Source organism: Oreochromis aureus, linkage group 23 (genome assembly GCF_013358895.1).
Source record: "Oreochromis aureus strain Israel breed Guangdong linkage group 23, ZZ_aureus, whole genome shotgun sequence".
Taxonomy (NCBI): Eukaryota; Metazoa; Chordata; class Actinopteri; order Cichliformes; family Cichlidae; genus Oreochromis; species Oreochromis aureus.
In genome coordinates this window covers 44,335,838-44,362,431 of record NC_052963.1, presented here as the reverse complement: position 1 = coordinate 44,362,431, position 26,594 = coordinate 44,335,838, and the positions used below count along the sequence as shown (strand labels likewise).

The window sequence follows — 26,594 nt, the reverse complement described above, 5'->3', positions numbered from 1 at the left end:
CACTTAATGTGTTGAGACATCATCCTGAGAGGTTGTTTGTGTTATACACTTAAAGGTGCCACCAGCTCCTCCTGTGGTTGGGAGTGTAATCGCAGAACCGTTGGAGAAATGTGTCAAATCTGTCAATGTTCTGTCCTTAGATGACATTTGAAATTATGTTTCAGCTGCAACTGGAAACATGTTCTAGTATGACAGCACCATCACCAGCGTTGATAAATATTCTTAATATTCTCTCAGTGTTTGAAGGTACACCTTTAAAAATCATCAGCAGGGTTTAGCAACATTATTCCCGCTCTTCTATTTCTTCTTTTAAATTAAGGATTTGTGTTGAAGCAGATTCCTGTTTTGTGGGTAATATCGTTCATCCAGTCAATAAGAATACTCACGTCTTGACTAAACTCTGACTAAATCTTTGGCTATTTTAGTCAGATGACCATGACTAGACTAAAAAAAAGGCTATAAAAATCATCAGTGCAAAGTAGGCTGTTCTAATTTTGGTCTCTTATAATAGACGGTGTAATCCCCGCTCACAGATGAAGCTTCTGTCTGCAGCGTCCTGCCACGTGGCATGAGATGCTTCGTTTCGAGGCTTCGCTCCTAACTCTGCTTTCTCTTCGTTTGATAAAGACGCGTCTCAGGTGTGCAAATCAGACCAACGACCCTCCACGTTACCTGTTGGTCCCGTCGTCACAGTGATGGGCAGTCTGCAGACCCCAACTCCCAACAGCACAGGTGAATTCAATTCAATGTCATGAACTGGACTAATTTTTGTGAAATGCTGAAATGGCTATATATTATTGAAATTATTGAAAATTGTTGTTGTTGTAGTAGCTGTGTGATCTGTAAACTGCACACAACCTTTTTTAATGGCAAACAGTAATCGGCTACTGAACGGAGGAATGTGGAACAGCTGATTAGTCGGATACTTCCCTGAGGAGATGGTAACCACAGGGAAACCAGATATGATACTGACGAGCTGTTGATTTGAGCTGTTTGATTAAAAGTTCAAAATCTCATACTCAGACTCTTTGTATACAGATACATCTTAGGCCCCTGATGGGTTTTATTTAAATCACTTGTTATGATGCCGTCATGTTGGACTACAGTCACAGTACAGTTGCATGGACATGTAATAGCAGATATAAGAAGGTGATTGGGGTGAAATGTGTTTACATAATTTGATGCCACTGCCCCCAAGTGGCCAAAAAAGATACTTTTTTTCATTTCATTCTTGACCTTCAAACAATTACTTTAAATGACATTTAGCACCGTCTTTGTCTATTTGTAGTAGAGCTGCCACAAACGATTATTTTGATAGTCAACTAGTCATCGATTATTTTTGCGATTAGGCATCCATTGGGCGTAAAACGTAGCTTATTGCACCAGCATGCGTCTGCTCTTATATAACTATCATTAGCTTACAGCTTTAAGTGTTTAAGGTCTGTGCTAACTAAAAATAAAGAGCAGATGATAGTTGATTAAACTTTTAATGAAATTTGCAGATTGTGGAGTTTAGTAAACTCGGCCGTCTGCTCTTTGCTATCTAAAATATAACAGGACACTGGAGTAAACTCGACATTCTCACACTTCTGTTTAATCAGTTTTCTGTTTATTCAGCTGTGTGCAAACTAACTTTAATCTCAGCCAAACCAATTTACTCAGGAACAAATAAAACACTGAAAAAAGCCAAACAATAACATTTTAAGTTATCTAAGTGACTTATGTATCATGTTTAAGCTGAGTAGTGAAAGACCGCGGGGATCTGAAAACGATGTGCCGGGAGTCCGGTGTTTTTCGCCGGCTCTAGTGAGCCTTGAACCCCCGGCTAGCTATCGAGCTGGTGGGTAACAGACGTCTCCGAAAACGTCGGAGCACTTTTACAAATATGTGATGTCTTGATAAACCGAGGAGATATTTGAAGTTTACACAGACACATTCTGGCGTGAAAATATGTTAAAAGTTTATTTTGTGACCCAGAAAGAGTAATAAGAGTAATATTAAAACTAAGTAGCTGCCGCCATTGTACGAAACTGGAATTGGCTGAGCCGCGCAATGAATTCTGGGATAGGTTGGGCCACGAAGGATACACCCGACCCATCCTTCAAATCTGGGGAAAAGGAGGACGGATTTGGAGGAATGTTCAAATTTGGGAAGCCTTCGTTGCGCCACTGTATCGTAATCGGCCTACAAATGCGGCTTCCGAAGGATGCGGCCCCTGAATTTGGACACAGGGAGAGAGCTTCTTCTTCTTCGGGGTTTAACGGCACCTGGCATCCTTGTACATGCAGTGCTGCCATCTTCTGTTTCCGTCCGTTTTTACAGTCTTAAATCCTACTACTTATTCCTGCGTCTTTCAGGATCTTACAAAGCTTCAAACGACGCGTCGACTGTTGAATTTGTCGTCGACGATTTTGATAGGCGACGTAATCGTGACTAGTCCACTAATCATGGCAGCCTTATAATTTGTGGACTTGTGAAAATGTGTTTTACTGCAGTTTTACAGGTTACAAATGTCGTTAACAAAAATGCAATTTTTAGGAGCATTTTGAGGGTCGTTTGTTTTGTTAAATGAGTAAAAGTGTGTCACTGAACGTAAGTTAAAATGAGCAGAAAGCAGAGGTTGCAGCCTGTTTGCCTTTTCTGCTGAGGCTGCAGTATTAAAATGCTGTGCTGTGCAATAAGGAGGCAGGCTGCATGCTTGAGAGTACTGTCAATACGCTCTGCAGAGAAAGTCATCACTATATTAAAGCGGCTTAATGGTGCCGAGCACATCCTGCTGAACAGCAGAGCTGGGAAACAGGAGCTCCAGCTGATCAATATAATGTTGTTTTCATCACCATGACATCATGTATGGCAGGCGTCGGCGAGCTTCTACATCAACAGAGCCATTTTGGCTCCTCCTACCAAACAGACAGGCGGGTGATGGATATAATTGAGGGGTGATAAATGAATACATATACTGTGTGTGTGTATTGGGTGGTGGCATGAGGCACACTGTTTGATTTAATTTTTTTATGTATATGTTTTTTAGGGAGTGGCCCGTCAGGCCCCAGCAGCGGCGTCGCCTCCCCGGCTCACATCCCCCTCCCCTCACACTCAGTGCCAGACTTCTCCTACTCCTCCAGTGAGGATGAATTCTATGACGCTGATGAGTTTTACCAGAGCAACACTTCCCCCAAACACTGCATAGAGTGAGTACAGCAGCACCCCGTTGGTAGCAAGAAAAATTCTGCTTGGATTGAATAAAAATCCAGCAGCATGAGCGTTTGCAGTCAGAGACGTTTGCCTCTTATTTTATATTTGTTCTTCGTCCCCTTTATCTCTCTTGCTTCCTGCTTCCTTGCTCCTCCTCCTGCACCCAGTCCCTCAGGGCCTCCAGCTGCCTCGCCCCTTACTAATGAAGAAACGGCTCTGAAACGACCCAACACTACAGAGTCCCTCAACTCTTCGATGTCCAATGGCACCACAGACACGGGTAAAAAGGGAAATGCTCACGAGACACATGATTACATTACAGCTGATTGTCCCTCACTGATTAAACTCTAAGCATGAGGTCTGATCCGTTTATGTGGGAGGAGGTGGCGTTATTAAAATCACATTTTACTACATGATGGTGAAATATGTGGCTGGATGAAACTTTCGCTCTGCTCATCCTCAGACCAGTTCGACTGTCACGATGACCGTGACGATGACGGTGAAGGGGAGTCTGTGGAAGAGCACAAGAGCGTCATCATGCATTTGCTGTCTCAAGTTCGATTGGGCATGGACCTCACAAAGGTCAGGACCTCTTAGCGTCTTAGCCGCCCTAATTGTTCCGTGGCAGCGTTTCGCTCTCCAGCGCTGTCGCTGTAAGGTTTTCTTTTTTAACAACGCTTCACTGTATTTCCCAGGTGGTCCTGCCTACCTTCATCCTAGAAAGAAGGTCTTTGTTAGAAATGTATGCAGATTTCTTTGCACACCCCGACTTATTTGTAAGGTACGTACCATTTCAGTTGTTTATCTTTTTTTGTTAAACGTGCACACTCTGACATGAGGGTAGGCCGTCATTCAGTACTTGTTTCTTTTACTCGCTAGTATCGCTGAGCAGCCAGAGCCCAGAGAGCGCATGGTGCAGGTGGTGAAGTGGTACCTGTCGGCTTTCCATGCCGGAAGGAAAGGCTCAGTGGCCAAGAAACCGTACAACCCAATCCTAGGAGAGGTCTTCTACTGCCACTGGGATCTTCCCAGCGAGACAGAGGAGCCTTCGCCACCTACGGTGAGACCGTTTGTCACTGCAGTCAAGTAGATTTTTGATCCAGTAATAATGTAAATTATTACTTTTACAAGTTCCTGAATCATCGATCTGCAGTTCTAACCACCAATCGCAATCCTCCTCTCAATGTGCTTCGTTCTCGTACATTTCAGGAGACTGTATCAGAAGGCCCGGTTCCCTGTGCTTCGTCCAACAGCGTGTCTTTTGTGGCAGAGCAGGTCTCTCACCACCCGCCCAGTAAGTCTTGAACCTTCGCAGAAATGCTCATTACATGTAGATCCAGAAGGGTGCGGTGAAGCTTCAGGAAAGTAACCGCTGTGAAATTATCAGTTATTTGTATTTGACGTTAGAAACTAGATGACATGTTAGGTTTGGATGTCAGAATCAGTCTTATTTGTGCAAAAATGTTTTGGTTTTATTTATTTTCTGCTTGATCGCTGATATGTTGCTGTTTTTTTTCACCACTCCTAATTATTTCCTGTGTTTTTCCCCGTAGTTTCTGCGTTCTACGCAGAGTGCTTAAGTAGGAAGATCCAGTTCAACGCTCACATTTGGACTAAATCTAAGTTTCTGGGCATGTCCATAGGTGTCCACAACATCGGTCAAGGTACGCTAAGCTCTGCCTTATATTCTCTGATAAGTGTGATTCAGTGAATCTTTGTGTTAAGTAACTTCTGGTCTCTCTCCAGGCTGCGTGTCATGTTTGGAGCACGATGAGCATTACATTCTCACCTTTCCTAACGGATATGGCAGGTAGGTGTCATTAATGCATCCCTCTGCTCGCCTGTGTCATCGCTCAGTTGGTCCGCGTTGGTCGTTACTCTTTGTTTCACTGAGCTACGCCTGTCTGTCCAGGTCGATCCTCACTGTGCCGTGGGTGGAGCTTGGTGGAGAGTGCAACATCTCCTGCTCCAAGTCGGGCTACAGCGCTAACATCGTGTTCCACACCAAACCCTTCTATGGTGGAAAGAAGCACAGAATCACTGCAGAGATTTTGTAAGAGCCATGTGGTTATATCACACTATTTAAGGATCACTGAGAGTCCGGTCTTTAATACACAAGATAACATCTGTTTTTTGTTTTTTTCCCTGCAGTTCACCGAACGACAAGAAGTCTTTCTGCTCCATTGAGGGAGAGTGGAACGGAGTCATGTATGCTAAATGGGTGACTGGAGTGAGTCCTTTGTTTCTTTACATTACAAAATGTAGGAAATCACCACCTTAAATTAATTAATACATGTGTGAACGTGTTTTTATATGTTTCTAGGAGAACACGGTGTTCATAGACACTAAGAAGATGGGCATCGTTAAGAAGAGAGTGAGGAAGCTGGAAGACCAGCTGGAGTACGAGTCTCGAAGGTGAGGAGAGGCTCAGTGTCTGACCTTAGCCGTCTCACAGGATCCCCTAACTCTAAATGTTTGACTTTCAAACTTTTACTCCGCTTAGACTGTGGAAGGATGTGACCCTGAACCTGAAGATAAAAGACATCGATGCAGCAACAGAAGCCAAGCACCGGTTGGAGGAGAAACAGAGAGCTGAAGCCAGAGAGAGAAAGGAGAAGGAGCAGCAGTGGGAGACCAGGGTGAGGATTTCCTGCAGTGTGGCTCCACACAAACACACGTGAAAGGTTGCTGGTTCAATTCCAGTTTGAGACACAAATCTCTTCTAGGTTGTATCAGAAAGAGCAACTAGCGTAAAAATGTGCCAAATCAAAAGTGACCAGAGAGCAGCTGAAAGTAGCTTTATTTCAAGGAAACGTACAATAATTGTATTTATGACAATAAAAGGAAAAGAAATGTGCAGCAACATTTTATCTGTGAGTGCAGCTTTCAGGCAGGAGCAGCATTTATTAGTGCAAACAACACGAAGGACACTTTCTATCCTTCCTTTCCAATGAGCTGCTGTCATCGATGACACACTACCCACTTAACGTGTGAATCTATCGCCACAAAGGTGCCACCAGCAGCATTATAGTGCAGCAGTAGTGACACAGCAATATATCCAGTGAGGTGGGGGTGGCTGTAGCTCAGGAGGTGGAGCAGGCCATCTACTTATCGGAAGGTTGGTGGTTTGGTTTCATGCCAAACATCCTCGGGTAAGATGCTAACCCCAGATTGCTCTCTGATGCATCCATTGGAGTGCGAGTGTTAAGCATAGAATAAAGTGCTTGTATGACGGGTGCGAATGGGTGAATGTTGTATGTAGAGTAGAAAAGCCAGTTCATTAAACAGCTAATGTAAGCACAGAAGACACCCAGGTAATGTTTTCCCTGGAACTTTTAAGGAAACGTAGCAATTACTCGATCTTAGGTCAAGCTGTTTGACCAGCTGCTTTTCCACCAGGCATCAGGAATTTCCATTCACCGTTTGATCCTCCTGACTTGTGGAGTGCAGCTAGTGAGTCCTCCAATGATGCTCGGTGAAATTTGTTTATTTTGGGGTCAGGCGTCACTGTCTGCTAGTATCCCCTGTTATGTAGCCTGGTTATATCAGGCAGTCTGCTTTTTGTCTGAAGTGGTGAAACGAGGTTGTTACTAGTTGAGTGGAAACAGTTTTCTTGCATCATTTGCAAAATACTCTGCATAAATACTCTGCATAAATACTCTGCATAAATATTGTACTTTCTCGGTACCAAATAGCCATCAGAGGCTAACACGCGTCTCTGTCTCTCTGAGCTTGTGTCGTTGTCGTAGACACTAAGGAAAGTAAACACAGTGTATGTGACATATCGCAGCCATAACTGTGGTGGAAATGAAAATGAAGCCTTCTTACCGGAAACTTTAAATTCCACACATCTCAGAGAGATCAGTGACAACATTGTAGTTTTACTTTCAGAAATACTTCAGATGTCGAGTATAATAATTCCCATTGCTCTGTGTTTCTGTAGCTATTCCACGAGGACGGGGAGTGCTGGGTCTACGACGAGCCGCTATTAAAGAGATTAGCCTCCCAGAGGCACTGAGAAGACCGCCCCACACTCGGATGCATCAAGAATGCACACAACAGAGTCTTCATAAGAACTCTTTTGCAGAAACCACTTGTTATTCAAGCCTTGGAATGACTGATGATTGAATCTCTACACTGCTTTGCATTTGACTGTAAAACAATATGGAAATGAATGAAAAGCATCAAAGATGTAACATGAATATTAGTAAAGCTCCTCTCCTTATTTGGTCAGTCTCTCATCCACCGATACCCACCACCTGCCAACATGAGACTCTGCAGCACAGAGCGGAGAGGTCACGTGCCTCCCGTTCGTCCACACCCTTCAGCAGCTCCACAGGATGAGCCAGAGCAACACTCCTTCCCTACATCTATAGTTTTTTGCAGGGGGGGGTGGGGGGTCTGTGGTCGATGGTGTTCGGCTCAAGTAATAGCTCGACAAATAAAACGGCGCTCTACATCTCAGGGAATCTGGTGACTGAGGAAAGAAAGCTGGTGCCCCCACCCAGAGTCTGACAGCCTTATAACGGTGGAACGGATGAATCTTAAAGGGGCGGGAGAGGAAAATCTCTGCTTGCCTGCAACTAGTTAGAACTGTTTATATATAGATATACATATGATGGATATATAAATATATATTCTTTTTTTTATTTCTAATGCTCTTATTGTTTATTTTTCTTTGCGGCAATAGTGTAAAAAATATTTGAAGATCTGAACCTGAACCTTTACATCCTGAGGAGTCATTCCATTTAGCCTTTTAATGTTTTGTTCCCATTTCAGAGTTACCTTTGCCACCCATTTGGATCTCACTCGCTGTTCTGTGTCTCGAGTATTATCCAGAAACGAAGCCCTGCAGAAAGCCATAGCATCCAAACGCTGATTTCAAGAGTTGTGGCTGATTTCAAATATGCAATACTGATAGAAATAACAAAGTTTGCCTGTGGGAGGACAAATTCTGTCCATTATGCCAAAAAAAAAGGTTTAGAGAAAAGGCTGAAGGGACTTTTGTCTGGACAGAGACCAAAACAGTCTTCTGAGAAGGTTTTGAAGGCATTTATGAACAAATGATTGTTTACATACTTTTGTCTTTCTGGACAGCAGGTCCACGAATAGGACGAAAGGCTCGAACTGAGTCTGTAAAGTTTGGTTTTGTTCTGCACATCACACATCCTCGTTTCCTCTCAGATCAGAGTGGGTCGCCTCGTTATTCGCTCGCACTTTGTCAGAGTGTGAAGAGAACGAAAACGTGAGACCGGAGTCGGCCTTTAAAAACACCAGTGCACTTTCATAGTGCTGCTACAGTCCAGACGTTGTTCTGCTGGTTGAATCTTCTGTTTTTCCAAGTTTCAGAACCACATATTTATCCTGCTGTACACCCCCAGCTTTGTTGAACCATGGTTCTCTTATTTACAGCTGCATCGGTTGGATCTGAATGCAATGGTAGTTGAATGAGATGAAGAAATAAAAATATATATATTTATCTTCGCCTGAAAATGCTGTAGCAAGCTCACAACAGCCCCCCTTCTTTTTTTTATTATTCTTTGTGTGATTTGATTATTGTATCTCCTAAATATTTGGCCATTGTGTTGAGTGAGACCCTTTAATCCATATATTCATGTATCTGGTGAAGGGATCTGCAGAGATGAGCATATAGTTGGTGCTGTATGCAAATCCAGTGAAACACTTGTTGAATTGAATTCTCCCATTAGAATCAGACAAAAAGGCCTTTTGAAAATAATCAACATGAAGGATTCTAAGAAATTTCTTTGTATTTTTTTCCATGTTTTGTCTTTGTAATGTCTGAGTGGAGGCTTTGGCATTCATTTCAGTTCTGCTCAGTATTGCCTGATAGAGAGCAATCAAAACAAATGTATTTTTTATTTCCTTCTCATCATAACCATTGATTGTATCCAATTCTCCTGTTTATTGATGCAAAATATTAAATCTCCATGAGTTTAATCCTGTGAGCTTTTTGTCATTCTTCCCCTCAAATCACGCTGGTGCCGTGTTGGACCGCCTTTTCATTTTTTGTGGGTAGATTCAGCAAGGTGCGGGAAGCATTCCTCGAGGGATTTTGGTCCATGTTGACATGATGGCATCACACAATTGACGTGTGGCACTAACAAGGCATTTTCAGCTAAACACCTGCTGCTCACTGTGTCTTTTCTCTTTTTCAGCCGCACTCTAAACCCCAGAGATGGTTGGTTTACTTGAAGTGACACGAAGTCTGTAGATTATCAGGGGACTGCCTTTGAGCCTAGTGTACGTATCCTGTCACCTCCAGGATCAAATATATAACTATTTATTATACACCCAGCTGTCAAACATTTCTGAGCTCTGTTGATTTTAGCAGTTTGATTAAACAATACTTTTTAAATGTACCCCTTTGGTGCTCTTAGCGTGGTGGAAATGCTTACACCATTCCAGTCTATATTTGCGCACTCAGTTTGTTGACATCTTTTTATTCTCAGAGGAGCTCGGCCCTTCTTCCACCTGACTGCGCTCTTTATCAGCAGGGAATTCAAAAACACTTGTGTAGGTGTCGAGGGACTTTAAAAATAGAACCTGACACGAGGCGCGTCTGCAAGGCGGGACCTGAAGATTAAATAATAATGCAGGACACAGTGTGCCTACAGGCTGCAGCAGGAGATTGTTCAAGAAAGTTACATCAATTTAAGATGCAAACAGACTAATGTGAGGATTTTTCATCGTTTTTGGATCAGTCTGGGTACTTTGACATATTATGTAAAAAAGTTTTTCAATCCATAATATTGAAAATTAATATTGGGATCTAAAATTTCACCTCAGTTAATGCAGGTTTTTTACATATACCTGTCACCTTTGCCTTTCTATCTCAGCCTTTTAATAATAATTTTAAAAAAGGCTTTTTGATTACACTGTGTAACACAGTTTTTGTACCTGTGTACTTGTTTGTGCCTTAAAGGTAGAGAAAGCATGTGATAGAGAGGAACTGTGGTTCTGTATAAAGAGGATGAGACAGTATGACGAAATTAATCCAAGTCCTGTTTCTCTTCATTAAGTATCCTGGTATACGGTGGGCTTGCAAGCCCAGAGAGTGTGTCTGGAAAGGTAAGCTGAGCCTGAACCACTGAAAAAGCACAGCATCTATGATGGTACACAAGAGAACAGGAGGAGACAACAATCAGTGCAGGGTATGATTTACATGTGGTTGTTAAAAAAAAAGACTAAACATACGACATCAACAGCTTGCAGGGTAAGAAGATCAAACAGTAAGACAAATAATACAGAGGTGATTATGTCAAAAACACCAGGGGGTAGGTGACTGCCTTGGGTACAGGTATGCAGAACCAACAGAATGTTAAATGCAAAACATTCAGAGAAGTGAGTCTCTCTCAATATTCATTATCAGATAGGAGTGAGATGGGTTCAAGGCAGGGGGTGATGCTGCTCTGAGCCCCTTCTTGTTTACGGTGGTGGTGGACAACTTGACAGACGAGGTCAGGTAGGAGTCTCCGTGGACTATCATGTTCACAGATGACACTGTGATCTGCAGTGAGAGTAGGCAGCAGGTGGAGGTGAGCCTGGAGAAGTAGAGGCATGGATGAGTTTAAATACCCGGGGTCAACCATCCAAAGCAACAAACGGAGCACAACAGAGGTGAAGAAGAGAGTGCATTCAGGGTGGAGTGGGTGGAGGCGAGTGTCAGGGGTGATTTGTGACAGAAAGGGAAGGTTTACGAGCTACTAGTGAGACCTGTGATGATGGAAACAGCAGCACAGGTGGAGCGGGAGGTGGTGGCGTTAAAGATAATGTTGAGGTTGAACAGTTGAACCTGAGCTGGTTTGGACCTGTGCAGAGGAGGAACCCTGGATACACAAAAGATGCTGAATGTGGAGCTAGCTCCATCCATTCTCTGTGAAGGTGGAAATGCAGACGCAGGTGGTTGGTGTGACAGAAGAGGAGAGATGTCCTAAAGGGAGCAGCTGAATAATTACAAATGAATCAAAGCAGAGTTTTTTCAGGGCACAAGGAAAAAAACACAAATGAAATGTCGCACACGTTGCGTGTTCACAGACAGACTCGTCCAGCAGGGGCGCTGCTCAGCCAGACATATTTTTCCCATCAGGCTGTGCGGGAGCTTCTATAAAAGCGCCTCGCGCCCGCTTCTCTCCCTCATTCCTCGGACGACTTGCAGGTGAGTTTTTGAAAGGCTTTCAGCTTTAGTATTTATCTTCTGGTTTTTTATTTTATTATACGCCCACAGTAATAACTGTTAACCTGTTATGTGGGAAACGTTGTACTCGGTGGCATTTTTAAGTGGAAGCTCTTTAGAGCTAATAAGCGTTAACCTAGCAGGCCTCATCCACGTGCACCAGGTCGCGTGTTGGCCTGCAGATCGTTAGATCCTGTTTTAAAAGCAGCCTCGGTGCAGTTTAGTCCCGCTTACATATGATGACATAATGTTGCTAGGGACATCTGAGTCGATGTGAAGTAAAGGCAACATTCCTGACAAGACGGGACAAAGGCTGTAAGACACTGTGGGCCGGTTAGCTTAGCTGCTCGGCTCCTGCTGCTGGCCATGCAGCGTGTTTAGTGGGTGTATGAAACTTTGTGTGAAGTTATGAGGATTTTAATTAATAGGGTTTAAATGTTTGCAGGTCTACAGACGGATCTTCAGAGATGAAGGATCACGATGCTCATCCTGACTTCTGGAAATCGGCAGAGGCTCGATGGTAAGACGTTCTTCTTTAAACCCTGAATTTTTATTTATTTTTTTTGTTTTGTTTCCCTAAATGGAAGTCGGTGATGATTTAAAGTATAAGAGTAGTGGACAGAAGTGATTTCTGAGCATTTTCTACACTGAGACTTCCATATATAGTTTTTCTTTTTCAGTTTCTTGCTTTTCCCATTCATTGTAATAGTCCTATAACAAGACTGTTTCTACAGGTGCCGTGAAAGCCCAGAGATGTGACTTGGCTGTAGGGGACTGAGGAGGTAAGGATGAGTGTTTGCAGAGGAAACTTGTGCTTCTCTAAGGTGTTCGCTGTGGAGAGACTACACCTTCTCTTAAATCAAACTATAATGATAACATTCCTAAGGCTGAAATTGAAGATCATGGCTTTTTAATTGCTTGGGTGTGGTGGCAAATTGAGACAAATATTAATAACCCCAGTGTGCCTCTGCATGGATAAACTAATATTTGCATATAAAACTAATGGGGATATCACTGTTTTCATTTGACTGGCAAAGTGTGATTTGTACACAATGTACAACAGATGAACAGGAAATCTATTTTAAATGAAAATGTTAAATATTGGGCCAAAACACTGATTTGTAGCCCTGTTCCTGGAGTCCGGATCTGCAGCACGTGTAGTTTTTCTCTCTGCTAACACCTCAGGGAAGCATCAGTCTTTGCCATAAATGTGTGCTCCTGTGATGACCACTTATTTGCTACTCTTGAGAAGATATGATGATACTCCAACCACCAAGTTGCATTATCTGAGGCACTACTTACTCCAAACCTGTGAGCTATAAAGTTTATATCGTTTTAATCACTTTATTTTTACCCACAGATGTCCTCAGGTCCGAGTCCTATCCCAAACAGGTAATGGACATAAATTCTTGATCACGTGTTACTATAAGAAACTGTTAATGATGACTTTTGTTTTTAAAACAATGGGAATCTCTCTGAAAAAGAGTGAAAGAGGACTTTTTTCTGATGCAGTTAAAATTATATTACATACATGCACGTTAAAATTTGGACTCTTCAACGATGTTTCTCTCGTGCTTTGCAGATGGTCCTGATGTTGGATCCAGTTGTGCGTTCTTGGATGAGCTGCAGGTAGGTTTTTTGCTTTGAGGAGCCGGCCTGTAAAAATGAAACTGGTTCGATGCAATGATGAGTGCATAGTTCAGCAGATTAAACTGTGAAGAATCACTGTTGTCTTTCGCTCCTAGCTGATGTGTCGGCCTCTGCAACCTTTGAGGGTCACTGGATTTGAGTTCTTTCTAAACATATGCATTTAATTTTTTTTCAGCAGGGGTCTCACAAAAGGCAAAGTGGAGGTGAGTTGAAATCCTGCTCTACATTTCTTTTAATGAAGCTCGATGCAGTGATGAGTGCATAGTTCAGCAGATTAAACTATGAAGAATAACTGTTGTCTTTCGCTCCTAGCTGAGCATCAACTTTTGTAGTCCCACAATCACTGAAGTGTTTAAAACAAAGTGATAATTCAGTTCTTTCTCTTCAGATGTGGACACCTTGCTGTCTGACTCGTTGCTGCTCTGCTGGTAAGCATTAAATCTTGAACACTGCAGTGGGGATGTCACGGTACCAAAAACCTTGATGGTCTGCACCAATAGAACTGATAGAACTCAATACAGTTGATGGACAAAATGACCATTCACACACTGACATGGTGGCAGATAATTTATCTCAAATAACATTTTTAACAAGGCACAGACTAAAATGCATAGTGTAATAATTACAGTTATTGACCTATTATAAAGTAGGATAAGCATGACTAGAATTACCACAGCAAACCATTTAACCTATAGAATAACAGCAGTCTCAATGGTAATATCAGCAGGATAATGCCTTGAATTAAAACTTGCTCAGCTTTAAGTCTTTGAAGTTTAAGTGCTTTGTTAACTTGTGGTGCTTGGACCATATGAAACTGCATCATTCTTTGATCGCTTACTCCCACCTAAAAAGTGTAAAGTACCATCATTCATAGCAAAATAAGACCTCTGCCTGATGAGTTTAAGCAGAGCTGTTATGGCAGCTGCATAAATGGTCCTTTTCCACAGGTAGTTTTTCCTGTGCTTTTGGACTTATTTAATATGTAAGAATGTATCTAGAAAAATGCCACCTTAGTACATACACTGCCTGCAGTACCAAAGAAAAGCAAGTGATCTCAGATTTTTGGTATCAAATGTTAGCTTTAAGTATCATTTCCGGTGACATCCCTGCACAGCAGCTAAGCATCATTCAGATGTGATGAGTTTGAATCAGGTCGCTGATCCAGTTGAGGATAATTTGTAACAGAATCTGATCTGGATTTTTAATGTTGGGGAAAATAAGTGAGCATGGTTCTGTAAATTTACCTGAAACTTAATTTGTTTTTACAGAATGAGCAGGCTCGCGACTCATCCCCATTCAGAAGATGATTAAACATTCATGGTGAGTATGAAACGTGTCATTTTTAGCTCCTCAGACCCAAAATGGGCCCCGTGCTGTTGAGGCTTATAGAGCTGGGCCTGAAGGAGCCACTTCTGTATTTTCTGGGATCACTTTCTTGCAGTAAAGATCATTTGATCCCTGTAGTCTGGCCTGTGTGATGACAAAGTACAGACTGACTTTAAACCATGGAGTCTGTTTATTAGCTCTAGCTGACCAGGTCAGTGTAGACTCCTTCATCTTTACAGTTGATGTGCATGTTTGACTGATGCTCTCATATCTCCAGGTTGTAATCTCTGTGTGAGGGATGGAGAAGACAGTGTGGACAAAACCAGAGTGATTGAGGTGAGAATTCAGACTTAAAAGTGCCCGATGGTCATAAGGGGTTCAGTGATGTTACCACAGATGTCTGACCTGAACACTCATGTGGACAGTCTGTCACTGAGCAACCCAGTGAATAAAATGTGAATCAGCCAATCACTGACTTGTAATAAGGTTTTTCATTCTTCTTTTTCAGAAGGAGAAAAGGTGAAGTTCTTTACCTGGTGAGTGTTTTTGTTCAGTCCTGAATCATGATTATTTTAAGGTGGCCATAAGACTAGTGATGATCTGATTTTGCCAGATGACTTAAGCTGATTATAACCCTTACCGTTCCACTTTTTTCTGAGGTCATGTGGTCATTAATTGCTAGTTACCTCTTCTGTTAGTAGTCTGTACTTGTATTTTAATGATTTCTTCTCTACACAGGTGTGAAGCCTCGGGCACTGAAGCATAATAAAGCACAAGTCTGTCACTTCATCATAAATCTAAATGGTACAGTCTGGTGCTGCTTCCTCATATGCTGGAAAGTGATGTTTTGTTGACAGATTTTTCACCTGCAGGAATCAGTTTTCAGACACTGCTCATGCCTATTACTTGTGGATTGCGACCTGATCCTGTTGTCAATTTGTAACATAATAAAATATTTGTTATTGACCCATTTGTGTTTTTGTTTTGTGTTTTCCTCCTTCCCCCTTTCTCAATGGGTGATGACGATGGGTATGAGCACCAAATGAACTACTGACTTTATATTGCTAAACAAAATGTGCAAACAGTGGAGTAATACAGTCTAATGACACTATTATGAAAAGTAAATGAGATTGAGAACAAATGTACAACTTCGCCGGAAGTGACGCTTGTAATCGTAAAGGAAGTTTAATTTGGTTACTTGCTGACCTCCCAAGGGCGGGAATATCACCTGCCGTTGCTGACCGTGGGTTGCTAGTGGACACGCCAGCCTCTCGTTAACTTGGTAGTGTGACGTATGGCGTTGCACTACAGGCTTTGCTCCCATTAAAAGGGCTCCAATCAAATTTGACGTGAGCAGTAGGGAATGGGGTAGTAACCGCCCCTCCGCCCGCCCGCAGCGAACCACACAACAAGCGCCCCTCTTTGGCTACAGTTCTATAGCAGGGAGAGGTTGTCGGGGGCGGGGAGGGGTATCCCAGTCAAAGCAGGCCGCCGGTGGACCACCGCGTTTAGATAAATGGGAGAGCAGAAACGGGACTTCGTGTTCAGTGTCGTTTGGACCGCTTCACGTCAGCCTGTTCGCGATGTCTACGCGGTGCTTTCTCCTGCTGCTCTGGGCTGTCTCGGCACAGGCCGACTTCTTCCATTTCGATAGCATTAGCAACGTCTCTACTTACTATTTTAATTATATTTATTGCAATATCTGGGAGGGGGAGTGTCAGCCCAATCAGGATGATGCCACACAGCAAGGTAAGAGATGGTAAAAGAAATTAAAACAGTTTTAATATAACGAAAGCGCTCATTTCGCAAGCTACATCGTGCCTCGTGCGCATTTTGCAATACTTTTATTTTTACGATTCGTTATTACACCGTTATAAACACTGACTTCTCTCGCCCTGTTCTTCTGATGTGAGCAGTTCCTACCAGGGATATCTGGGCAGGGTTTCCTCAGGACTACATGAGCCTGCTGCATCAGTGGTACTGTAGCCTGGGTCAGTGCTGTGAGTCCGGAGACTGCAGGATAACCAATAACATCACAGGTATCACACTGCTGCTCTGTGGCTGCTTGCTTTGCCCCAAGCGTGTGTTGGTCGTTTCCCCTCCTTACTCGAATTTTGCTGCTTATTATTTTTTGTAATTGTCTGTTTGTGAATTCACCCAACACTGGACACACTGTTACTCATCATTTTATAAGGGCTTTAGCCTCAGTGTCGGGTCCCTCTGTACTCTGTGTCATGGTTGTAGCACATTATGCATCTTTACAACTGTCAAGACCATAAACGGGTTAGTTTCTGGGATAAGTCAGACAAACTGAGTCAGACATGTACCTGTAGACACCAGCAAGTTGAACTACATCTATTATTGGTTACTCCTTCACTGAATAGTGAAATACTCGATTGCTTTGTATTAGAGCAAATAAATTGAGAAACCGAGGCTGTTGTGGAGGTTTACACCAATAGGTTGAATTCAGTTCTTCTCTATATTAACTTTATCTCACTATAAGGTCATTGGTGAAGTCCTCCTCAACAGTCCCAGTTTCTCGTGTGCCCCCATGTTAGAGTGTATAATGTCACGTAGTGTTTTCATGGGTTTAGTAGTATTTTTTTAAAATCTGTTGCTGTAGGAACAGTGTTTAAAAAAACAAAAACTGCACATGATGACACCTGATGCATGAAACACTTGATTGACTGATGCAGCCCTTTAATAACTTTACATTTTATTGGCTATATCACATATTTTAAATGTGCATATTTTAAAAGTATACATGTTAACACAGAGCACTTTATTCATATTTGCCGGTGCCTTAAAAAAAAAAAAATCTATGGTCTCATGTGCAGGTCTAGCAAGAGACCTTCAGACGAAGCTCCACGGGCAACATCTGGCTGAGTCTGTGGTTCTGAAAGCCATCCAGGGTTTCATCAACAACCCCGAGTCCAACAAGCCCCTGACGCTCTCCTTCCACGGCTGGTCCGGCACAGGCAAGAACTTTGTGGCCCGGATCATTGCTGATAACTTGTACCGGGACGGGGTGAAGAGCGAGTGTGTCCGTTTGTTCATCGCCCCGTTCCACTTCCCGCACGCCAGGCTGGTGGACACGTACAAGGTGAGCCCACTTGGCACAGCGATGGCCGTCCTGTGCCAGGAACATGTACCTGTGTTCTCTGGACGCTGCTTTGCTTACTTAGATATTTATTCTGTATGTTGTAATTCATCATAAGAGTGATAGCAGTCATGGTTTGGACAGATGTTTTAAGTCAACACTGATGCTACAACACAAATACTCAGAGAAATGGATTTTTGGAACCTGGCGTTTCTCCAACCAGGTCAGAGGTGCCAGCTCAGTCTCATTTGAGCACATTTTTTCACAATCACTGCAGCTGATTTCAAAATGGTGTTTACATAGTATTAATACATGGTACATAGTGCAGAATATCCAAATATAAATATGTATACGTAGTTCACGGGATAACCTTTACCCTCATGCCCTCAAAGTCTGCAGAGTGTGCAAATGTGGACTTTAACGTGTCTACGTGTTGTAGTACAGCCTCCCACTGAACCTCTGTGGCATATAACAGGGCTGATTCTTTTATAGAACTTTTACAAACAATGGCACATTTATATATTCGTTTAAAAAGATTAAAACATTCTAGATAAATGTTGGCTGTTGGTTTAAGTTATCTCTGTTTATGTAATATTTTATGCACAGTTTAATATCTTTATATATAAAGCTTGAAAGGAAATAATAATCAGCTTTTGTCAGATCTGAAATGTTATAAAATGTTAATAATGTTTGACTTTTGTTTTGTTGTTTTGTGGTTTGTTTGTTTTTTGCCTGAAATCCAGGGTCAGCTGAGAGAAGCAATTCGAGACATGGTGCTGCGCTGCCCTCAGACTCTGTTCATCTTCGATGAGGCTGAAAAGCTTCATCCGGGCCTCATCGATGCAATCAAGCCCTTCATGGATCACTATGACAACGTAGATGGGGTCAGCTACCGCAGGGCCATCTTCCTCTTCCTCAGGTTAGTTGACTGTTTCAGGCACAGTGTGATGAAGCTGTAAAGCTCTCTGCTCATCAGAATGTGTTGCACCTCCTGTCCAGAAAGCCTGGCAGCTCATCAGTGGTGAAGGATGGAGCTCCTTCTGTCTCCATTAGCCTTCTGTATGGATTTTTCATGTTTTCAATTCCTCAAGTCAGATTTGTCCTGACTAACAGTCTGTTCAGTCAAAAATAGAAAAAGCCGTTTTTCACTCAACAGGTATGGTTCAGAGATGTGAGTGAATTACTGGCCATCTTTAAACTGTGATCATTTATCTAAGAGCAACTTGTATTAAAGAAACTTTATGACAAACTGCTTTGCTGCCAAGCCAGAAATAATCAAGTCTCCCTGAGAAGCTCAGCAGCTGTAGACATATAATGTTGTGTTTTCGCTGTTGTCACTGCAGTAACATTGGTGGCGCGACAATCAACGACGTAGCGCTGGACTTCTGGCACTCTGGTCAGAATCGAGAGGACATCGGTATGGAAGACCTGGAGCATCGGCTGCGAGCTGAAACTATGGAGTCTCAAGGTGAGCAGTAAAGTTTTTGTAAAGGTTGCCTGGTGGGTTTTCTTAAGCTTTGAGCCTTTTTTCCTTCTGCAAGAAACAAAACCTGTTTTTTTGTGGCAGGTAAATTAAGTTACTCAGGTGTTCTGGTTGCTCAGTGGCTTGAAATTATTTGCTGAAAGCCGCTAAAGTAATATAAAAACAGCTTTCACCAGCATAGTGTTACCCATTGGTTGGTGAGGTCCTATTGTCAAGCCTCATGTTTGAATCTGGTACTCATGAGTGAGGAGTGGATCTTCCACACTCACTGGTTAACAACTTCATTACTCGCATGGTTAATCACATGGTAAAGCATACCATGTTTTATCCTTGTTTCTGACTCTAAGCTAGTTTATGGGGTTACAACATTAGCAGGAAAGTGATCACCGAGGTCACAGACCACCTCAGGAATTGCCCCCCTGCTGACCATTAGAAACAGTACACTGGCTTTACTTTTCATACCTGGAAGAAAGCTGCATGAATGCCATCTTTTATATACAGTGTATGATAAAAAAGAACCAAAACACATTGTTAAAACTTTAAATATGTTTCTATTTCCTGTTTTGTTTTGTTTTGAATATCCCAGGTGGCTTTGCTCAGAGTGAGCTGATGTCTGGTCACCTGATTGACTTCTTTGTGCCCTTTCTGCCCCTGGAGTACCGTCACATTAAGCTCTGTGCACGGGACGCCTACGCAGCACGAGGTCTGGAAACAGATGAAGCCACGCTGGATGAGGTGGCCAAGGCAATGCTGTATGTTCCCAAAGAGGAGAGACTGTTCTCAGCCCAAGGATGCAAGTCCATACCTCAGAGGATCAACTTCTTTCTTCCCTAGAGTGAGGAGGAAACAGAGAGACGGACCTGGAGGAGGTGTAAGATTGCTTTACCAGCCCATCTGCATACAGAGCCACAGAGATGTGTCTTCTTTGCTCTGCGCTGCATACTTCCCCCTCCCCCCACAGATGCAACATGTGTCTGTCCAGGTCCCATCACAGAAGGCCAGACATCAGGGCAGATCCAGGATTAGACGGCAGAGCAGCGTGACCCAGCCTGCAGAGACGGGCAGCGTCACAGGAAGTGTGGCTGCTCTTCTTCACCTGCCTGGTTTGAATCCTGTCAAGACGAAGGGGTGAAGAAGATGGTGTCTGTGCAGAGTGTGGCGCAGATCTAATATCTAATCTCCTCGGCCAAAGTCTGACTTGCACTGTTGTTTGTGTTCATATGAGTTTGTAATTCATGTGTTACTAGTGGCATGTCAAACATTGTGCTTATATCAGCACAGATTATTTATTAATATCATTTGTGCCATATTTGAACATTTTACTGGACCAGATTAGTTTCGTGGAGTACTCTAAATGTGCACTTATTTTATTTTGTTAGATTTTTTTATTCCTTTTAAAATGAACGTACAAGGACCAGTGGTGATGGAAATGTTACTTGAAGCTCTTACTGTGAAGGACTATGTCTCTAAAGGATTGGACCTCTGGAAACTCACCCTTTTACATACTTGTGTTTTATAAAAACATTTAATAGGTTTTACTGTACTGTTACTTAATATACAGATGTTACTTAGTGGTGTGGTTTACTCTTTTGTTGGTATAATTCATCTATCAACAACACAGTCTGCTTCAAAGCTGAGGGTCACATCACAATAAGAACACAGAGAGAACCTGTCAGACACGGTTTAAAGAAATAAAAACCTGGTAAACAACAATCATCATCGATTTCAGTGATTTGACTCCACATTAATGTTCGAATTTGAATATGGCAGGCAGGGCAGCGCCTGGGACCCAGTCGAGAAAACTACCTCCTTTATGTTATACTGCGTACTTATATTTACAGGATTACAGTAAAGTGGACTGGAGTACCACTATATGTTTAAGTCATGATTCTATCTCGAGAAAGCCTGTATTTTTATGCTGTATACATTTTCTTTACGTTTTCAGGTGTGCAAATATTTACCCTGTAATTTTACACTACAATGTTTTGATAGATGCTGGGAACCAAATTACTTGTTCTTGCTTCCTATGAACTTGTTGACTTTGCTGAATGCAAGGCCTGAGAGATGAAGTTTGTTTAAAGGCTTGAAACAAATTGTTGAATGAGGAATTCTATAAATCAGTGTGCTTGTTACAAGCTTGCCCATCGAGTAAGTAAAAGTAAAAAGTAAAATTTTATTTATATAGCACCTTTCAAGATAAAATCACAAAGTGCTTTACAGAAGCAGAAACAGACATAAAACCTCAAACAAACAAAATCAACCAAAAGCAAGTTTAAACAGATAGGTTTTTAACTGCTTTTTAAAAGAAATGACTGAGTCCACAGATCTCAAACTCAAAGGGAGCGAGTTCCAGAGTCTGGGAGCCACTGATACAAACACTCTGTCACCTTTTGTTTTTAACCTTGTATGCGGGACAACCAGCAAGCCCTGGTCACAAGACCTCGGGGACCTGCTGGGGCGATAAGGAAGAAGAAGATCACTGATGTAAGTTGGGTAACAGGGGCTCGTTCGTAAGTCTGTGAGGACCTGTGGCTTTTTGCTGCTTGCACATATTACAGTTGTCTTTATGTTAAGGCTGGATCTATTTTGGGCTTGTGTGTGTGTTTGTAGGCTTTAAGTAAATTTGTCCGCCGACCCAACCCCCGACTGCCATGGTTATCCATGGTGCTGGTTACAAGCTGGACTGATGCCATTGATATGTCTTATTAATGCTATATGCTATGCTGTGTTTGTTCTGGTACAATGTGGAGGTAAGGATCGCCCCCAAAAGATCTGCCCAGGGACCTATTACAGAGTTGTTACGCCTGTGATGTATATTTCTTATTGCCTGTGGAATCTCCTGTGTTTAGTTTAGTTTACATAAGGCAAGAAAATCACGCCTGAGGTTATATAGATATGCTGCACGAGATCAAACCTGAAAACATTTGTTAAGCATGTGAAAAAAAAGTAGCATTTGGATTATTTTGTTTCCTACCGATTCGGATTATTTAATTAATTAATTAATTTGCTGTAAATCCATTTCATATCTCTAACCCCCTCCCCCCCCCCATTTCTTCTACTCCGTATCATATATGTAGTTCACGTTGTTTAGCTTTAGTTATACTCGGGTTCTTACTGATATTGCATTTTTCCCCTTGCATGTGATTCACCCACGGCGCATCATCCTTCCTTTGGGCGTGTATCAGGCAAACGCGTGGTCTGCTCCCATTGGCTGCAGAAAGTATTCGTCCGGATTTTCTCACCTCTGATTGGCTGTAAGCGGTAGCGCTTCCTTATTGAGGTTAGCAACCGTCGTCCAATCAGATTCAGACATCTGTTCCGAGGCGAGAGGAGAGAAGCGGCAGCGTCTCGGTGGCTCTCAGTGTAACATCACTGTATGGGGATACCGCACTGACAGACAACGCTGCTTCACCTTATTTAGAGAAAATCGTTGTACACGGGCATTTTTATTTGTAATTGGTTAGGTTTTGACCGGCTGCTTCAACTCGTCGCCATGACAGCACTGTGCCTGCTTTTGATGGCCGTGTCGGCTGCATCTGTACTGGCCGAGTCCACAGTTTATTTCCGCGAGCAATTTGAAGACGGCGGTGAGCTCTTTCACACAACATTACACAGATAGGATTGAAGTGCTTGCTTTTCTTTGTTGCTGCTGTACATCTTCGAGATGCTGTGGTGCTGACTGAGATGAATGATGGCTATTTTTCATGTCCGCATTGTTACGATTATTTCTCATGATTTTACTGCAATTTCTGGAATGCATCGTCAGCTGATTAGTCTAGAAGACCAACCGATCATTCATCCATTCATTGATTTATTCATATTTCGTGCTTTATGTTTCCCAGCCCTCAAAGCTATTATCACACCCCGTCTGCCTCCCCCCTCCCCCCACTGCTGCACATCTCTCCCCTGGTCATTCACTGCTACCCTCCTTCTCCCAGCTGTCCTGTTCTTTCATCTGTGAAGGCAGTCACAAAATCCCGCAGTATGCCCCCACCCACCCACCCACCCACACACACACACACACACACACACACACACACACACTGTATCGAAGGCTGGATTAACAGAGAGTTTTGCGAGTCTTGTCTTGGTGATTGCTGGGCAGCTGACTCTGAACCTGTTTGTGCAGATGCCTGGATGAGTCGTTGGGCGGAATCCAAGCACAAGTCCGATTATGGGAAGTTTGTCCTGACTGCTGGGAAATTCTACGGTGATGAAGAGAAAGACAAAGGTAAGCAGGAAGGTGCTGATATGTGTTGCACAATTACACTGTACAACCCTGTCAGACACCTGCTGTCAGAGGCGCGTGTTTGCTTCCTCGTGGAGCTCTGCCAGTATCAACACGACCGTCTTCCTCTCTGTTCTTCAACTTGAAAAGAGCAAAAGCATCAAATTAGGCCGTACTGTTTCATTAAGAAAGAACAGGAGTACGCGCTGGTTTAGCTTGATCTTCCCTGCAGTAACACCATTGTTTCTGCAGGTCTGCAGACGAGCCAGGATGCCCGTTTTTATGCACTGTCAGCCCGTTTTGATGACTTCAGCAACAAGGGCCAGCCTTTAGTCATACAGTTCTCTGTGAAACACGAGCAGAGCATCGACTGTGGCGGAGGCTACATTAAACTGTTTCCCTCCAAGCTCAACCAGGAGGACATGCACGGAGACTCTGTCTACAACATCATGTTTGGTAAGTGGACCAAAGGATGGTGTCTTAAATGGTATTACTTTTGTTGGATAAACAGAGCAGTGTCTGTTTGTTATACACAGACATTCACCGTCACTTTGTATTTGTGGGCTCATTCAGGTCCTGATATTTGTGGCCCTGGCACAAAGAAAGTTCACGTGATCTTCAACTACAAAGGCAAGAACCACCTGATCAACAAGGACATTCGGTGCAAGGTGACGCATGTTTTCACGTTTAAGTAGGAAAGCTAGTTCTAATAAAAAGCACCACAATATAAGGACACACGAGATTAAACAATTAAGAATAAACTACATGGTAATATGCTGTTAGTTGCATGTATTGACGGCACGCTTTTTCCAACAATATACCTTTTTTTTCTGCCCTGCAGGATGATGAGTACACCCACTTGTACACACTGATCGTCAACCCTGACAACACTTATGAGGTTAAGATAGACAATAAGAAGGTGGAATCTGGCAATCTGGAGGATGACTGGGACTTCCTCCCTCCCAAAAAAATCAAGGACCCTGAGGCCAAAAAGCCAGAGGACTGGGATGACAGGGAGAAGATTCCCGACCCTGACGATAAGAAACCTGAGGTCAGTATGACCTGCCATTCTTTCAGGGCATCACTTTAATGATAGTACTTGTCTCACGTGTGCAACACTGTTTTAATTTTTAAAATGTTTCGATAGGTTGATCATGTTTCAGATGTTTTGTTGTTTTTGTTTTCATTGCAGGACTGGGACAAACCAGAGAACATCCCAGATCCTGATGCCAAGAAGCCCGATGACTGGGATGATGAGATGGATGGAGAGTGGGAGCCACCGATGGTCACGAACCCTGAATACAAGGTGCATATCCAGAGATTATAACTCTTCATGCAGTCAGTATTTACTCTGTGCTATTTTTCTGAGCTTTGCACATCAGCGAGATTCCTAGAATAGGATTGGAATATTATCCAAAAATATTTACACTGTTTAGACTGTCAGCCGCTTTGTGTTTTAACCCCAGTTTCTCTGTGTGTGTTTGCTGTCCGCAGGGTGAGTGGAAGCCCAGAGAGATCGACAACCCTGCCTACAAGGGCAAGTGGATCCACCCTGAGATTGACAACCCCGAGTACACGGCCGATTCTGAGATCTATAAATACGACAGCGTCGGGGTGATTGGGCTCGACTTGTGGCAGGTAAGCTGGATGTGTATTTACATCTTAATGCATAATGAAATATATTTAAATATTTTAAAACTATTTACATTGATCCAGCAATTCGGTTACTTGCTTTGTATTGTGTGAGCTGCTGGAAAAACTATGCATGTTTTCTCAGGGAGAAATGCTCGAAACTCTTTGAGTTTGTGGATTGTGCTTGTTTTCTTTAAAGATTTGATAACAAAATATGCGTTGCCCTTGTGTCTGGCTGCAGGTCAAGTCTGGGACTATCTTTGACAACTTTCTAATCACAAACGATCCAAACCTGGCAGAGGAAGTTGGCAACGACACATGGGGCAAAACTAAGGTATGCTCATTTTAGCCCTGTACCCTGTAATCCTAATTCTAATTTCATGTCAGTGTCAACAATAATAAGAAGGAATGAGCTTTTCATATAGATTGATATATTTATTTGCATTGTTCACATTTTCTCCAGGATGCTGAGAAGAAGATGAAGGAAAGCCAAGAGGAAGACGAGAGAAAGAAGCGCGAGGAGGAGAACAAGAAGAGGAGAGAAGAGGCAAAGGAGGAGGATGAGGAGGAAGAGGAGAAGGAGGAGGATGAGGAGGACGAAGAGGAGGAGGAAGGGGAAGAGCATGAGGAAGAGGAGGAGGAAGAAGAGGAGGAGGAAGGCACAGACTCTAATCTCAAGGATGAGTTATAAACTCAGGAACTGCTCAGACTGTGTCAGTGGGCCGTTGGAATAAGGCTGAAGACTGAGACCCTGATGACTGACACCCCGGGGTGGGGGCTGGGTGGGAAGGGCTTTTTCCATTTCTTTGTTTACAAAGCAAGGTGATCGGTCAGAAAAGGGCAATTAAATGTTCTGTTTCTTGTTTCCATGTGCTACTACTACTATTATAATGATGATTATTAAATGAGGACTAGTGATAAGCATAATTAATGTCAAAATGAATGTCAAAACCAGAAATTTTAACACAAATGTGTGAATTGTCATTTACATTTTACAAAATCTGGGTTGTTATGAAGTGTAATATTGTGATGAGATGAGAAGTTTTATTTGGTATGGAGGTGGTGGTACCAGGAAAACGTTTGGTTTACCTCACGTGTTTTTTTTGCCTTTAATTTTTTATTTTTGTACATTTTTCTTTCACTCATTCCTGTCAGGCTGGAAAGATTAGATAAGATTCGATGTTGTCATGCAGGTTATTTTGCCTTCTTCTGTTTCCACTATTCAAACGAGGATTGTTGGCACGGCGACCAGAGTGCAGTAGGACTAACACTATATTTGACAACCTGATCAAAAGTGAAAAAAAATTTAAAAAAAATCAGTCTGCAGTGGGATGGTAATATGAGGTGCTTTAAGATGAAGTCCCTTGCATAGTTTTGTACTGTATAGGTAACACTTTTTCCACTTCAGTGCACATACTATAGTCTCGTGTGTCTAAATAAGCTCTACTCAAACTTAGGATGTACATTAAGACCACTCCGGTAGCAGAACATTTGGTCGTTTGGTACGCACACACTTTAGGTTTCCTCACCGTTCGTGTATACGTCTAGTTTCCTGATTTTTGATTCCAAGTTTTCTGCACTGCTGTACCCCAACGCACTGTCCCAACCGTCTGACAGAGGCTCCTTTTGTAAAAGACATTTTGTACTAATGGTAGTAAATGAAGTGGGGCGATTTTTGTGTTGCTGTGTAAAATAAAAACAAAGGCAGGTGATCTGTCCAATAAAACAGCCAGAAGAAAACAATGAAAAGATCTTTGTGAAATTTGTGTCTTTTGTGTGTGTGCGT

The 26,594-nt window shown here is 42.6% G+C and overlaps 3 protein-coding genes, 1 long non-coding RNA gene and 5 other non-coding genes across 14 annotated transcripts in view; all 9 read left to right on the top strand.

The window, feature by feature from the left end:
- The window catches only part of osbpl9 (oxysterol binding protein-like 9), a 37,649-nt gene extending 28,496 nt beyond the window's left edge, over nt 1-9,153 (top strand). For all 5 annotated transcript variants that reach the window (XM_031743405.2, XM_039607014.1, XM_039607015.1 and 2 more), the window contains 14 exons: nt 628-732; nt 3,032-3,191; nt 3,363-3,475; nt 3,659-3,777; nt 3,891-3,976; nt 4,075-4,255; nt 4,405-4,489; nt 4,749-4,859; nt 4,942-5,005; nt 5,108-5,248; nt 5,347-5,425; nt 5,519-5,610; nt 5,699-5,834; nt 7,139-9,153. In XM_031743405.2, the coding sequence (XP_031599265.1) occupies nt 628-732; nt 3,032-3,191; nt 3,363-3,475; nt 3,659-3,777; nt 3,891-3,976; nt 4,075-4,255; nt 4,405-4,489; nt 4,749-4,859; nt 4,942-5,005; nt 5,108-5,248; nt 5,347-5,425; nt 5,519-5,610; nt 5,699-5,834; nt 7,139-7,213 (1,547 nt within the window). In that variant the 3' untranslated portion in view covers nt 7,214-9,153. The remainder of the gene's footprint in view (nt 1-627; nt 733-3,031; nt 3,192-3,362; nt 3,476-3,658; nt 3,778-3,890; nt 3,977-4,074; nt 4,256-4,404; nt 4,490-4,748; nt 4,860-4,941; nt 5,006-5,107; nt 5,249-5,346; nt 5,426-5,518; nt 5,611-5,698; nt 5,835-7,138) is intronic.
- A 2,183-nt stretch (nt 9,154-11,336) lies between these two features.
- Nucleotides 11,337-15,331, top strand: LOC116323162. Of its 2 annotated transcripts, none has more exons than XR_004199683.2 (11): nt 11,337-11,371; nt 11,835-11,909; nt 12,124-12,171; nt 12,750-12,781; nt 12,972-13,018; nt 13,218-13,242; nt 13,428-13,467; nt 14,308-14,359; nt 14,643-14,701; nt 14,874-14,901; nt 15,104-15,331. It is a non-coding gene; the product is annotated as an uncharacterized LOC116323162 (long non-coding RNA). The 2 variants fall into 2 exon arrangements; XR_004199682.2 differs by having other exon boundaries at nt 11,338-11,371; nt 13,215-13,242.
- On the top strand, nt 11,975-12,044 carry LOC116323175. The gene has a single exon (XR_004199685.1). It is a non-coding gene; the product is annotated as a small nucleolar RNA SNORD75 (small nucleolar RNA).
- On the top strand, nt 12,821-12,903 carry LOC116323174. Its single transcript, XR_004199684.1, has one exon. It is a non-coding gene; the product is annotated as a small nucleolar RNA SNORD79 (small nucleolar RNA).
- Nucleotides 13,065-13,146, top strand: LOC116323179. Its single transcript, XR_004199688.1, has one exon. It is a non-coding gene; the product is annotated as a small nucleolar RNA snR60/Z15/Z230/Z193/J17 (small nucleolar RNA).
- On the top strand, nt 13,281-13,363 carry LOC116323177. The gene has a single exon (XR_004199687.1). It is a non-coding gene; the product is annotated as a small nucleolar RNA snR60/Z15/Z230/Z193/J17 (small nucleolar RNA).
- On the top strand, nt 14,953-15,027 carry LOC116323176. The gene has a single exon (XR_004199686.1). It is a non-coding gene; the product is annotated as a small nucleolar RNA SNORD47 (small nucleolar RNA).
- A 322-nt stretch (nt 15,332-15,653) lies between the features above and the next one.
- On the top strand, nt 15,654-20,667 carry tor3a (torsin family 3, member A). The gene is made up of 6 exons (XM_031743434.2): nt 15,654-16,114; nt 16,282-16,404; nt 17,203-17,468; nt 18,209-18,384; nt 18,809-18,933; nt 19,535-20,667. The coding sequence occupies exons 1-6, from the start codon at nt 15,949-15,951 to the stop codon at nt 19,780-19,782; spliced, it is 1,104 nt and encodes a 367-aa protein (XP_031599294.1). The 5' UTR covers nt 15,654-15,948; the 3' UTR covers nt 19,783-20,667.
- A 1,583-nt stretch (nt 20,668-22,250) lies between these two features.
- On the top strand, nt 22,251-26,559 carry calr (calreticulin). The gene is made up of 9 exons (XM_031743414.2): nt 22,251-22,535; nt 23,078-23,179; nt 23,429-23,632; nt 23,750-23,844; nt 24,018-24,227; nt 24,369-24,482; nt 24,671-24,814; nt 25,050-25,142; nt 25,272-26,559. Exons 1-9 carry the CDS (start codon nt 22,442-22,444, stop codon nt 25,497-25,499), a joined length of 1,284 nt encoding a protein of 427 aa, XP_031599274.1. The 5' UTR covers nt 22,251-22,441; the 3' UTR covers nt 25,500-26,559.
- The last annotated feature ends 35 nt before the right edge of the window (nt 26,560-26,594 follow it).